Below are 14,405 nucleotides of genomic sequence, written 5' to 3' on the forward strand. Positions count from 1 at the left end.
CCCACACACCACTGGAATGTGGCTCCGAGAGCTTATCCAAAATGGAATTCAGCCCTCTGCCTGAAGGAGATGCTGCATCCTTCTGTTTGATAGTCAAGAGTGGGGGCTGGGCAGTCTATGGCAGCCTTCCCTAGCCTGGTGCCCTCCAAATATGTTGCAATACAACTCCCAGCGTCCGTCGGCCAGCATGGTTCCAACCTGCCTCTTGTCAGCATTGTCTGGGGTGTGTCTTAGGTTTTTTGGGGGGCTGCAGATGCAGAAAGCACCGCTCAGGAAAAGGAGACAGGACATTTAAACCATGCAGAACAATATGGGATAGGGTGCTGGTGTGGGCGCAGCCAGTATGCAAAGTTAGACTTGGGGCCAGTTCACACAGGCTTGTTCCTCGCTTGCAGTGAGCAAAAGGTGCCTTGCACGTGCGGAGGGCCATCCTGGATCAAACACCACAAAGGGATGTCATCTCCAACACAATGCTTTTCGATGAAGGCAGTTTACACGCTTGCCTGCAAGTGACCCAGTGTTGGGTAACCAAGCAAGCTATGCAGCAGCCCTTTGTTCAGCATTAGGAAACTTCCTAACTGTAGGAACATTCAGCAGTGGGAGCAAAGAAGCCTTGGGGGAGGGTTTGAAATCTCCTTCCTCGGAAACTTTTAACAAGAACTTGGCCAGTACAGGCATCTTTCTCTGAGGATGCAGGAATAGGGATATCCTGAACTGAGACAGGACCTTGGGCAAGGTGTTCCACAGCTCCTTTCCAGTTCTACGTGACAGTCTTGTCCTGGCGGGTTGCTGGCCACATGACTGCTCTTCTGGGCACTGTTCCCAACCTGGGAGGGGACACCTGGCTCTGGCTTTAGGCCCATACATGTTTCCCTTTGCCTTGACTGCCGTATCCCTTGAAAGCCCAATAAATCTTCAGTGTTTGTAAATAGCAGGAAGATTTATATCTGTTATGACTATGCCAAAAGCAAGAGACCAAGGGATGGAATCTTGTGTGCTCTCTTGAGTTTCATTTTTAACTTTTATTTTTTTAAACAAACCAGGTGCAGCTTTTTCTCCTCTCCCTCCTTCTGAAATGTTTTCGTTTTAAGAATGTCATTAGTATTCGGGCAGATAAACCTGCCTGATACCGAGTCAGGCCCCTGTCCCACCTAGCCTGTTATGATTTACTGCAGGGCTGGGGGTCTTCAGCCCCAGGGGCCAAATCTGGCCCTCTTGGTGTACCAACCTGGACCTCCATGATTCCCCAGATGGCCACGCCCCTTCCCCTTTCCCCCAAACTCTGATAATTTGGTAGTTTCATGGCTTTTATGCTGTTTCTCACCCCCCCCCCCCACTCTACAAGGTTGAAATGTCTCTCCTAAGACTTAGTTACTGGCAGGAAGAGCTTTAAACTACAATATGGGGGGGGGGTATTTTTAGCTCTGCCCCTTTTGTCTTTAGCCCCACCCACCACTGGAGTATGCCCCCCCCCCCCCGCCGAGCTTCTCCAAAATCAAATGTAGCCTTCAGACTGAAAGAGGATCCCCACCCCAATCTACTGTGACTGGCACCAGCTTTCCAAGGTCTCAAGCAGAGGGAGGTCTCTGCCAACCCCGCTACCCCTGAGTTCCTTTTAGCCAGAGATGCCAGGAATGGAGCCTGGGACTGTCTGTGTCAAGGGCTCCTTGGAGGGCTCTCTCAGTCTAATCCAGTAGCCAAGTCCAGACGCAGACAAATGGATTCTTTTCAAAGCTTTATTCTTCTTTTACAACTTACAACTCTACAGGTAGCAACTAGATCTGAGCAGCAGCATCCCTATGCCCTAAGTTGGAACAGTTGGTCCCCATTTGAAAGGCAGTTACTGGCAGACCCCTGAACTTAAGGACTAGGGAGAATCCCTCCCCTTTTCCCTTGGATCCTCTGGGCGCAACCGTTCTTTGAGCACCAACCGGGCGCTACGCCTCCTTTCCGCGCTCTCCATTTGGCGCCGCTCTCTGCGTCTACGCCGCGCATCCAACCAGTCTGCTATCGGTGCTGGGTCACTCCCTGGACTGCTTTCTAATCTAGGAATGTGGGTGGGAGGAATCTCTGTCAGCTGCGGGCCCTGGGAAAAAGGGGCGCGCTCCTCTCCCAGGAGCGACTGCTCTTCCTCCGAATCAGAACTACTCTGGGATTCTATGGGCTCAGTGTCCACCCTGACAGTCTGCTTCGGGGATGTGTCAATGAGCTGCAGTCCCTCCCCAGCTTGTAGGAGCAGGTCCAGCAGTCGCAGCAGCAGGGGACAAATCATCTTTGCCCTTGAGATGTGGATTAATCTGGAGGTCCTCTCCCATGGAGTTTGATCCAGAGGCCCTTTTGGATTTTGAAGCTTCCATGAGTCGACCAGCCTGAAAAGTCTGACAACTGTTGAACTTTGTCCAACTTTCCTTGCCCATACCAATCTCTCAGGCCTTGGGTTGTCCACCAGTCTTGACAGTGAATTGGCTGGGAGCCCTCTATTGTTCAGAACAACCACCATTGCCAGCAAGCCATGCCTGACTTCCTTGGCTCCCATCCTTCCTTGCCCTGCTTCTCTCCCTGTTGCTGAAATGCCATTTCTGATTTCAACACCAGCTTCTGCTTGCCCAACCATGAGTGAACATACTGTGGCTTCCACTGATCCCACCCAACTCTCACTGCTGCTTGTTGGCTCAGTTCCTGACCTGTCCCTTTCCTCCACATATCAGAGCAGGCAAGCTGTGGAAGTAAGAAATTGGAGGGGGGCATGGGGTTCCCCACCTGCTGAGCCACAGTGGCTGCATTTCTTTGTCCCTCTCCCTGCTGTTGGCTTGAAAATTTGCTGGAGAAATCTCAGAAGTTGGGTGGTGGGAGAGGAAGATGAGCAGGCCTTCCCACCCATCAGAGTGAGGTTCTTCAATGCTTTGTATATAACTGTGTGGCCATCCCCCATAGCTAGCTAAAGTGGAATAGATTATGCAAACGCACACAGGCTTTGCATAATCTCTTCCAGACATGGAATTCAGCTTTTCTTGCTGCATAATTTCTGCAACACCCTGGCCAGAGAGGGAGAGAGAGAGTGGCGCATGCATGCAGGTGCTTACCTGGATGCCAGTTTGCCAACAGGCAGTTTCAGACCTACCAGTCTAATGTCACTAGAAGAGTGGAAATGGTTTGTTTGGTCCTCGTTTCTTTGGCCTGTTGCGGAGCTAGCCACCCTGAGGTGTTAAGCTGCCATCTTAACAATAATTGCTTTGATGCTCTTTGCCACAACCCTTCTTAAACACACAGCATTGGAATCTTAACCAGGCTTCTCCTCTTCTCTGTGCTGCAATTTAGGCATCAGTGTAATGTCTGCAGTGTGAGATGCCTCTGGGAAAAATGCTTTAGAGACCATGCTATTGATTTTAATTGACATCACCATTCCCAGGAAGTGAGGACCATTTCTCTCCTCCTTTTTTGAAAGGGGCAAATACACTTGGGCTCAGTTTCATGGATGGAGGTTTCTCTTAGTAACGTGGGGATTGTCATAGTAGTGTGTATGCATGTCATGGTACAAGCACAGCGGAGCACATATGGGGATCTGATTCTTCGGGGGGGGGTGTTAAGGAGAAAAGATGTGTTGCCATGGCTAGGGCTGCACAGAAGCCCCAGTTACTGGAAATGTTCACCAAGCTCTTGGATTTCCAGGATTTCACAGAGCATTGTCCATTTGCTTTCAGGCATAAATTTATGGTCATAAGGGCTAGAAACCCCTCTTTTTTAATGGAAGCTGAGATTTCCAGGAGGTAGATTTCCGTGCCTCATATGCTTCTCTTTTTCTGTACTTCTGCAGACCCTTAGCATATGGCCATGTCTCATGTTAATAGATACATCCTCATGCATGAATGTGGACTTTGTGTATAACAGTGTAATGCAGGAGTCGGTTCTGAAACTGGGGTCAAATTCCCTCATAGGCCTGGTTTCAGCTTCAGTCTGGTTCTAAAACAACAAAGATAGCCGTGCTGGTCCATGCGAGAAAGAAAAGATCTACAGTTGGAAAATGCCTTTATTAGGACCAACCAAAATTCCACAAAAATCTGCAAGCTTTCAAGAACTCTTTATCAGGCTAGGTAATACAGAAAGCAAGAGATGGAAACAGAAAACTCCAAACATTTGGCCAGATAGCATCAAATTACACCTAGCAATGCATTTTGGGGTAGAGAAGCAATGGCTGCTTTCCATTTCTGAAAACACAAAAGGCCAGCTGTACCTCTGATCTGCCTCTTGCCACGAACATAACATACAGGTTCCCGAGTTGGCATAGAGCAAAAGTGCAGAGAAACATGACAGTCCTTATCACAGCAAAGCCAAAGATTAGGTGCGCCTTGGCCAGCTTGTGCCTTGGATCTGCCGAGAGCTTTCTACCTTTGGGAAAATACAGATGTAATAAACCGTGTGGCCTTTAACCCAGCTGTGGCTTAACCCTGCTCCAGCCTGTGTCCATCCTGTACTTGGAGGCACATCTTCCCACCTAACACCTTCTCCCTCCCTCCGCCCTTCTCTCCTTCTTTTGAATGACGTTGCTTTTCTGACCCCGTTTCCGACAGCTCTACCTGAGTGGTGAGTGCAAAGCACCTGGGAGTGATCTCGCCATGCGGCTGTTGACCGAGATGGATATCCATCAGGTATTGCCTGCCCACTTGTGGTGTGACGGGTTTGCACGTGGGATGCATGAGGTCTGCTTTCCTTTTGGGCGCGGATGGGGGTTTCCCACCAGCTTTGGCACACTTCCTTTAAGTCAGCAATGCTCAAAAACCTAGAAGGGAAAAGTAGTGGACAACGTGTCAATTCTTTCAATCAAAAGGTGGCATTTAACTTGAAAGAATGACTGAGGAGGCAAGTCCCCATTTTCATTTAGACCTCCTTCCCCACTGGTTCAGGCCGGGCATCTGTGGGATAATGGCTAGAATGGAGAACGGTCCATATGGTGCATGGTTGGTGGTTTCTTGCCACCAGTGGAACTTTTGCCCATCTTCCTAGGGCCTGAATTCTCAGTATGAAAGGCAGGTCTTCCCTATGGACATGCAAGCAGTCTCTGGTCAGGTACAGTCTCACTGTGACATGCATGTAGCACCCTTCCAACTTGTGTTTGTCTCGTTCCCCTCAGCAAGTACAGTATGGGGGCTTGAGAGATGACGGAGCAACTTCCACCCTTCTGGTTTTTCTGTCTGCGTGTATTCTTGCATGGGAGGATGGGGGGGGGGGGCTGTAAAGCATGTAATAAACTGATGTGATCCTGCCCCCTCTCTGTTGTTCTGTCTGACTGTAGTGTTGGGCACAGGCTTGAGCTCTGACTGCTGACTCAACAGGCCTGATTCCCACCTGTTGTCTGTCTTTCCATGTGGCGACATCACCAACAAGGCCATCTCCACCTTCTTGTTCACAGTGCTGAATATTCTTTCTGAGCACATCCTCCTCGTGCAGTGACTGCTGGAACTTTACCATATCGGGGCAACCTCTTCCTTTTCCTTTGTGGGGTAAACACCCAGCTCAGATGCGTCCACGGGAAGGCACATCTGAGCAAGATAGTTACCATGTGAAATTATCTCGTGCAAATCGATTCATCCTGGCTTTCTCCCATTGCTCTTTGGCCTGATAATTGGGCCTCAGCTCTTCCTGGGTGTAGGAAACTGTGTGCAGAACTGTCAGGCTATTTATTTGAGAATGAATATTGTAGGGGAGCCATCTGCTGCCTTGTTACGAGGCAGCGTGCCTCTGAATACCAGCTGTTCGGGAGGAAGAATGGGAAGGGCTCTTGCCCTCATGCCCTGCCTGTGAGGCTTCCCACAGGCATCTGGTTGGCCACTGTGGGAAAGAGGGCCTGATCCAGCTTGGGCTCACCTGATATGGTGTCTGGGAGGTAGAATCTGCTGGAGCTGTGCAGGGGGGCTATATGCTTCCTCCAGTATATGCCACTTTCAGGATCAGGGGTAGTGTGCCTTTGTACACTAGTTGCTGGGGAACATGGGCAGGAGGGTGCTGCTGCACTCATGTCCTGCTTGTGGGTTTCCTGTGGGCTTCTGACTGGCCACTGTGTGAACTGAATGCTGGACTAGATCTGGTCTAGCATGGCTCTTGGTCTGATCCAGCATGGCTCTTCTTATGCTCTAATGCATAGTCGGGGCCTACTAGGTTCCAGTTCTTCATACTGGGCTAATGTCATTTCTGGGAAGCTGGAGAATATGGCCTGGTTCACACTTAATGCAAAGCCATGGTGTGATTGTTGAAATCTGTCTTGTCATCGTGTCTGAACCCATCCCTGCAAACAAATCATGGTTTGGTAACCAGCTAAAAACCACAGATACAACCTATAAACCTGGTTTGCACGATCACCGCAGCTTAAACAAGCCACGGAGGTTTATTTAAGCCCTGGTGTGTGCCAGGCTCCATTTGCCTAATTACCTGCCTGGGTGCAGCTTGTCATGTCATCTCGACCTGGGCAGCCTGGCTTGTTGGAGGGGGAAACAATGCTCAAATAACCCCCAACCAGCCCATGGGTTATTTGGGGGTTGTTCCCCCTCCTACAAGTCATGCTGCCCAGGTTCGGATGAAATGACAAGTTGCAACCAGGCAGGTAATTAGGCAAATGGAGCCTGGCACATGCTGGCATGCACCACGACTTAAATAAGCCACCATGGCTTGTTGAAGCCACAGTGATTGTATGAGCTGGTCCATAATTCGTAGTTGGCTTACAAAGTCTGGCTTGTTCAAACCATGGCTTGTCACAATGCCTGAACTGAGAAATGTGGCATATCCCTGGCTTCTTTGCACTGCTGTCTGCCCTGAAACAGAGAGATATGCCCAACAAGACTGGCCTTAAAATGAAACGGCTCCGAGGGCTGGCAAAATAGGCAGGAGAGAAACAAACCAAAAGTAGGGGAAGTAATCTGTGGCTTGTTCACCTGCAAGACAATTCATGGCTAAAGCAACAAACCATGTTTAACATAAATTGTGGCATGGCGTTATGTGTGATGCATGCTGGGGAGGTTCACACTGTGTGTTCCTTCTCTTTTCATTTTAACTCAGAGAGGCTTTCAGTGTGCCAAACTCTGAAACTCTGCATGCTTGGTGCGTCTGGTCTGACCCAAGAATGCCTTGCAGCCAGGATTAGCCACTTAGTGTGTCCGGTGCCTCTGTTCCTTCCAAAAGCACGTTCTACGTGTCTGAAGGCAAGATCAAACAAACGTTGGGTGACAACAGCAACACAAGGTGGGTGGGAGTTAACTAAATGACTAAATCTCCAAGCAAAAGAACACACACTCTGCTATAAATAAGAGAGGGCCTGCTTAGGTCTATCCAATTTTACAAGCCAAGAATTGATGCTGTTCTCTGAAGAGTTTTGCCAGTGAGAGTGGAGAGTTCAAGAAGCTTTTTTTAAAAATCAATCCTGCAAGGTGTTGAGTTGCCATCAATTCCACTGAGCCCCGAAGCAGTTCAGAATCCTTTCTTGATGTCCCAGTATGCCGCAGCTGAGATACTGGGACACTTCTATTATGTGGGGGTTTTGGTGAGGGAGAGGGTTGCATCCACTTTACATCCATTGGTTGCTGTTACTGATTCTACCCTGTGTTAAGCATCCACGTTGCAGGAAGTGGTGAGCGCAGGACTGGCAAGCATTATGCAGACCACACAGCAGGAAAACAAAGAATTCTGTGGCACTTTAAAGGCTCATACGTTCTTTGCAGCACGATCTTTTGTGGGCTAAAAGAGCCAGTGAATTTAAATTATGTTGTGTTGAGATGTCGAGTTTATACCGTGTTATGTTATGAGCTGGAGGGGTTTATACAGCATTGTACATGTATGTTCTTTTGACAGAGAAGGGGACTCATAAGACTTTAAAATGAAACAAAGGGATCACTCTTCAAGATGCCTCAAGACCCTTGGTCATCTTTGCCACAGACTAATACAGCTACCCTTCTGGAGTCTTCTAAGGCAACCTCCCCCAACCTGGGTCCCTCCAGATGCTTTCCACTACAACTCCCATCACCCCTGACCATTGACCATTCTGGCTGGGGCTAACAGGAATTGTAGTTCAAAACATCTGGAGAGACCTGCCTTGTTCCAAAGCGTAGTTTGAACCAAGGGATGGGGAACCTCAGGCCCGGGAGGCAAATCCAGCCCTCCTGGGGTCCCAGTCTGACCCTCCAGGGTCCCCAAATGGCGATGCCCTCTTTCCCTGGCTCCACCCCTTTCCACCAACCACCAGTCATTTGGCGGCTTCTCTGCATTTGTGCTGTCTTTTCTCCCATTCTAAAAGTCTGGAACGCCCCTCCTAAAGCTGAGTTACTGCCCATAAGAGCTTTAAGCTAAAATATGCTGGTATTTTGGCACCACTCCTTTTGCTTTCAGCCCCACCACCACTGTGGAATGGTGCCCCCTGAGAGCTTCTCCAAAATGGAATTCAGCACTTGGGCTGAAAGAAGGCCAAACACCCCTGATTTAAACAAACCACAGTTCCTTGAATGCAGACAGCATGAGAAACTGTGGTTAGTTTAAAATCCAAAGCTTCTCCTCCTCACAGGCACGAAAGAGGAGAATGGAAGGGCAAGCATGCAAGCCTGATGCTTGCCACAACTTGTTCCTGTAGTGTGAAACCATGGTTACATCTAAACCGAGCAATGTGTTCTCCTTGTCTTGCTGAGAGCACCAGAAGCTTCCTTATTAAGAGTAAGCAGATCCCCCTTCCCCACAATTGTTACGGCCCCAGATCCGTGACAGCATCACCGACTGACAATAGTTATTGGGTCTCTGCAGCCAGGGAAACAGATGCTCTTTAGAAGCTGGCACCTTTGGCGGCAGTGACATCCTGAAGAAGGCGGCGGGAGGCTGCCTCAGGAGGGAAAGTAGCCGAGGTAATCTCTTGTCAAAAGGAAGGTGATCTCAGCCCTGCAGGTGGAACAGCTGAAAAGTATTCACAGCTTGGAGTCTCTCAGGGCAACTTAATTATACGTGTCTGCCTTGCCAAACCTTGAAACCTTTGCAGCTTACTACTGCTGGTTCCCTGCTGGTGTTTGGACTAGAATGTGATTTCACTTGTGTGTTTGCCTGGCTGGCCAGTTAGTTCCAATCAAATGTGAAATTCAGCCTCCATCCCGCTGCCTCCTTTGTTTCCTGTTCACAAAGCTGAACTCAAGCACCCATGCGCGCACACACACACCGCCAATTCAAGAAGCACAGAACATATTAGATGGATTCTCTTGGCATCAACTTCCAACATACAACTCAGCCAGCACAAAATTAAATTTCTGTCTATGCCCCAGCCCTCCAAGTATGACCCTGTCTCTGGCTACTGTCAAAAGCGCTGCATGCTGTATGTATCTAAAAAACGTTAAAGGCTTTCGTTTCAATGACTACTTCCTCCTCATGAATTTCCTATGTTTGTAGCAGCCTTTGTCTGTTGTAGAAGAAAACAAGAAGGAGAGTCCTGTTACAACCTTAAAAGCTCACTATAACATTTACACCTTTACTGCCCACTTCCTGCATCTGATGAAGCAGGGCTCTTCTTGTAAACGCTGTGGCTTTCGGAGTGGAGGCTGTGTTAGAGCTGAGAGCAGCCACACCCGAATCCAGGCCTGGAAGAGGTGTGTGGCAGGTTCCAACCCTGGGTCCCTGTTCCTTCCTGGAATGGGCTCACTCTGGGTAGAGTTATGACTTGAGCTGAAACCCAAAGTGTAGCATACAGAGCAGCCTTCCCCACCCTGTTGCCCTCCAGATGTGTTGGACTACAGCTCCTATCATCCCCCAGCCAGCATGGCCAATGGCTGGAGATGATGGGAGTTGTACTCCAGCTCTAGAGGGCACCAGGAGGCCTGCTTGAAGTGTTCCTGTTTTACCAGTTTTCCAGTCTGTGTCCCTGGCAAATCACTGTGCCTGTCCTGTCTTTTGGAGAGATTGGGGGCAGGGGGGGGAGGGAGTCTGCTTTTTGGCTTTTGAGAATGGTGTTCAGAGGGAGGAGTTCAAGTTGCAGTTCTGCAGGTTCCTCTGGATCACTAAAAGGTACAGCTCTGAGTGCGGCGGAGGATGTCTCTCTCACACATTCATGTTGAAAATGCTTGTGTGTGAACACTAAGGCACTGTGTTGTGTATCGGCTCCATGTCACATACTGTCAAGGTTTATTTTGAATGGCTGGTAAACACATTAGCCCAGTTTGCACATAAGGCTAAACCATGGTGTGGTTTGTTGAAATCTGCCTTGTTGTTGTGTCTGGACCCAACCTGGAAACAAACCCATGGTTTGTTAACAAGCTGTAAACCACAAATATAGACTGACAAATTCGGGCTTATTTAAGCCATGGGTTGTTGCGATTGTTTGAACCTGAACCGTGGCTTATGCCTGGCTGCTTTGCCCTGCTGCCTGCCCTGAAAAAGAGATGCCCAGCAAAAGCGGTCTGAAAATGAAACTACTCTGATGGCTGGCAAAATGAGCAGGAGTGTAACAAACTGGAAATAGGGAAGAGAGCAAGCTACGGTTTGTTTGCTCGTTTGCAAAACAATTCATGGCTAAAGCAACAAACCATGCACAACATAAACTATGGCTTAGTGTTGTCGCCAGCATGGCTGCATTTGCAGATAATTTTATGTTTTTCTACATATTTTCACCAAATGAACAAACACTCTTTGCTTTCATATTAGGGCAGGGCTGCTACAAAGCAAATGAATGCACCACATGGAGGAGATCCTTTTAGTAGTATTGGGCGGGGGGAGCTTGTGGCCCTCCAGATGTTTGTGCCTACAACTCCCATCAGTCCTAACCAGTATAGCCAATGGTGGGGGATCATGGGGATTGTAGGCCAAAACAACAGGAAAGCCCCACGTGGCCCACCTCTGTGTTAGGCCCAAGGAACTACTAGATTCTGCAAATTAATAGCTGGTATGAAACAGGGTTCCAAATTGCCCACATATTGTTGGAATATTATGTGCACCACACAGGGGTGAAAGCTGACTTCGAGATTAGGAACAGGTGAACCAAATAATTATCCAATATCCTGCCTAAGCAAAAAGCTTTAAAAGGGTGTACATGTCTGTGTGTGCGTGTGTACAACACTGGAATGCACAAGGAGCTTAGTGAATCCGAATCCAAAGGGAGCACCTAACCTCACTAAAGTGGTAAATCTGTTTCTGGCTGTACTGCTTCAGACTTCAGGGTGGAGCAACACGAGGGAATATTGCTCAACAACAACAACAACAACAACCCCTGCCCATAGAAAACGAGCTTGTGAGGGAAGAAGGGTTCTAGTCAATTTTCTATGTGTCAGGGATTTGTTTTGATGGAGAAACATTCCATCACATGAGCCCCTCTCTGCGGTCTGCAGCCACCCTGGAAATGCTGTATTGAAGGGTGGGATGGAAATGGTTAAATAAATTAATAAAGTGGTACTGCTCAGATGCAGGTTTATCATCTGGGTGAGAACTAAGCCCTACAAAGCAGCAGTTACAGCCCAAGTGATGAAGCAAGGTGCACTTAGGACAAGTGGAGGATGATTAACTTTCTCTGGATTGCAGCCAGAGCTATTAACACAAAAAGGTGAATTAAGAGTTTGGGATAATGTTGACTACAGCAGAATGGAAAACACAAGCAAATGTTAAGCTGCCTTTCCCACCCTTTAAATGTCTATTTTACTCATGTCTTTAACATGTCTTGCAGCTTTAATTTGCCTGCTTGTTTGTGATGTACACTGCGGCTTAATGTAATGGTTGGGGGGGGGTGTTCTTTTGTTCAACTCATCAAATGTAAGAATCTTGAGTCTATGTCTCTTCCATACTTGCTCTGTACCGGTTAATCTTTCAATCTGAAAGCAGAGAGAGGTTTAATCCCTGCAACGTGATTGTTTATCTTATAGTAGGTATTTTCTGTGATTTGAAGAGCTAAATAACATTCAAGCGTGGCTCTTATCCCTTTGCTTGGCATCCCCTTTTGTGATATAGGTCGGCATAATAGTCAGTTTACGAAACAAGAATTGCTCAGGGTTAGAGGGTGCCATACAGAGAGTGCTTGAGATAGCAGCCAGCCAAGCATAACCAAGATTTTATATCTTAAGAGGTAAGTAGATGTTGAGTACTAAGGCTTATTTACCCTCTTCCGTTTTGTCTTCAGGTTTTCGATAACAATTCTGACGCCATTTCCATTCACGCAATTGGAGTGCTTACCTCTATCATGAGCAGTTCCCCCTCAGCCAAGGTAATGCGTGCTTGCCACTTAGAATGCCAAGATAGAATGGGAAGCCGTGTATATTGTTTTAGTTGGAGCCATTTTTCTCACAAAACAGAGGAACAGGTAATAGTCTTAACAAGGTAAAGGAAGAAAAGACTTCTAAAATATTTACTAAATGAAAACAGGTTTGTTGTCCAAAGAACAAAAAGATTGTGGTTTTAACCATTCTTCTACATATGGTTTATTTATTTATTTTAGCCTATTATCGTCTTGATGTCACTTTATTTGATAGGTACAAAAAGAAAATTTGTTTCTGGAACCATAAGGACTAGAAATGTTTTTTAAAAACTAGGTTCTTGCAATGCCAGATTCAACTCCAGATGCCTGCTCATGCATTTCCTTGACAAAAGTGCACATATGCAAGATATACATACCCTTCAGTGAAGCAAGGCTATAAATCAAATAAGGGCATAATCCTACGCATGTTTAAACTGAAAAAAGTCCTAAAACTCTCAGCATTCCCCATGAAGCCATGTTGGCTGGGGAATTCTGGGAGTTGTAGGAATTTTTTCTGTCTAACATGCATAAGGATTGTGCCCTAAGAAAAGTGGGCGGGGGAGGGAGTTGATTGTTAGGCTTTTTTTACTTTTGTTAGCTGAACTATTCCAAAAAAGCATTTCAGGCATTGGTTTGAGGCAGGATGGCAGAAGTGAACTACACCATGGTATAGCTAATCCTTAAGGTTCGTTGGCTTTTCCAGGAGGTGTTCAAAGAAAGGATTGGCTATTCCCACTTATATGAAGTTCTGAAGAGTCAGAGTCAGCCAACCAGGAGGCTGCTGCAGGAGCTCCTAAACATGGTGAGAACCCTTTTTGACTTGCAGAATATAGAATCTTTCATCCTCCCAAGGCAAAAGAGGAGAGGTAGTGTTGTAAGGGACCCACTCACTTGCCCTTTGCAAGAGTGTCATGGCCTATACATCTGGAAACATGTGACTATAACAATGACAATCCTCTAACTACAAAATCTAAATTCTGCAGCCTGAATAAATCATATATACTAATAGCAAACTAAATTCTCTGAGTGCCTGCCCTTATGTACCCAAAATGGTACCATCCATTCACAAGAGAGAGGTCTCAGCAGGCTCAGGGGAACCCTAGGTTTGGCAAATATACGAAAAATTTCCAGGAAAAAAACTCTGGGGCATGGGTGTGTGACCCCATAAACAGCTCAGTGAGGACTCAGCATGCTCGGTGGGCATGGAATGCTGACTGACTGTTGCGGCGGTGGAGGGAATGGAATGGCATATCCTGGAACAGAGCGTGGCTGGCTGGAACGATACGCAGCAACTTCTTGCTGCAGGTGCCACTTGTTTACCCATTTTGGCAAATCTGGATCAATGTGTTTCACATAAGTTGCTCAGTTTAGAAAGGGCCAGTCCTACCATTAGGCAGAGCAAGGCAGTCAGCCTCAGGTGGGAGATGCTGGGTGGTGTGGAGGGGGCAGCTGCTTGGCCATTCCCGTGTTGGAGAACAGAACTGTGTGTTCCATGGAGCCTCCCCTGTGCCTGCTAGCTTCTGCATGTAGAATCAGGGGCTGTGGGGGTGGGGGGCGTCTTGTGCTTCCCTTCAAGCAGCAAGATGTCTTGGGCAGCCCTTTAAATTTGGCAGCTTTCCAGACTTCAGGGTAGTTGGGTATGAATGAGATTAAGGGCTCATGGCCCAGTGACATGTGTGTTTCTGACCACAGAAGCCCCAGGACCTCTTCCAAGAGGCTTAGGGATGCTTTTCTGTAAAAGCCAAAGGAATATAAGAGTGAATCTGGGTGTCAGTCCCCAGCCAAGAATTCCAGCAACTAGTCTGGGCCCCTGCAACCTGTCTCCCATTGTGAACGTTTGATGGAGCTGGGTTTCTTTTCTCAACCCCAGCTGGCTGGAACATCCTTGCATCACCATCTCCCCACATGCATCTGGATGTAAGGAGCTGGGATTGTGGGCGTGGCCAGCTAGATCCCCAGTGCATGTTTTAACAGAACAAAGCAAGCCTTGAACCTATCAGTAGTGTCAAGTCCCAGGGGCGGGGCGGGTGCTGGCAGTGTGAGTTTCCCCTTAATTAGCTCTTTGAGCTCAAGATAATAAGATAAAGAAAAGAGATTGGTTGCTGAGGGACTGCACACAGCCGTGACAGCTGCAGAACTCCTGGTTTAGATGTCAGAAATGGCTATTAATAAATTG

The 14,405-nt window shown here is 47.7% G+C and overlaps 1 protein-coding gene across 9 annotated transcripts in view; it reads left to right on the plus strand.

Annotated features, from left to right (window-relative positions):
• NBEAL2 (neurobeachin like 2) overlaps positions 1 to 14,405 on the plus strand; it is a 190,276-nt gene that overhangs the window by 119,380 nt on the left and 56,491 nt on the right. For 7 of the 9 annotated variants that reach the window (XM_084859500.1, XM_084859499.1, XM_084859498.1 and 4 more), the window contains exons 10-12: positions 4,569 to 4,646; positions 12,116 to 12,199; positions 12,933 to 13,031. In XM_084859500.1, coding sequence (XP_084715626.1) covers positions 4,569 to 4,646; positions 12,116 to 12,199; positions 12,933 to 13,031 — 261 coding nt within the window. The remainder of the gene's footprint in view (positions 1 to 4,568; positions 4,647 to 12,115; positions 12,200 to 12,932; positions 13,032 to 14,405) is intronic. The other 2 variants (XM_084859495.1, XM_084859496.1) reach the window with 1 other exon arrangement.

This window comes from Heloderma suspectum, chromosome 5, assembly GCF_057233095.1.
Source record: "Heloderma suspectum isolate Gila_16-S chromosome 5, 16-S_ref, whole genome shotgun sequence".
NCBI lineage: Eukaryota > Metazoa > Chordata > Lepidosauria > Squamata > Helodermatidae > Heloderma > Heloderma suspectum.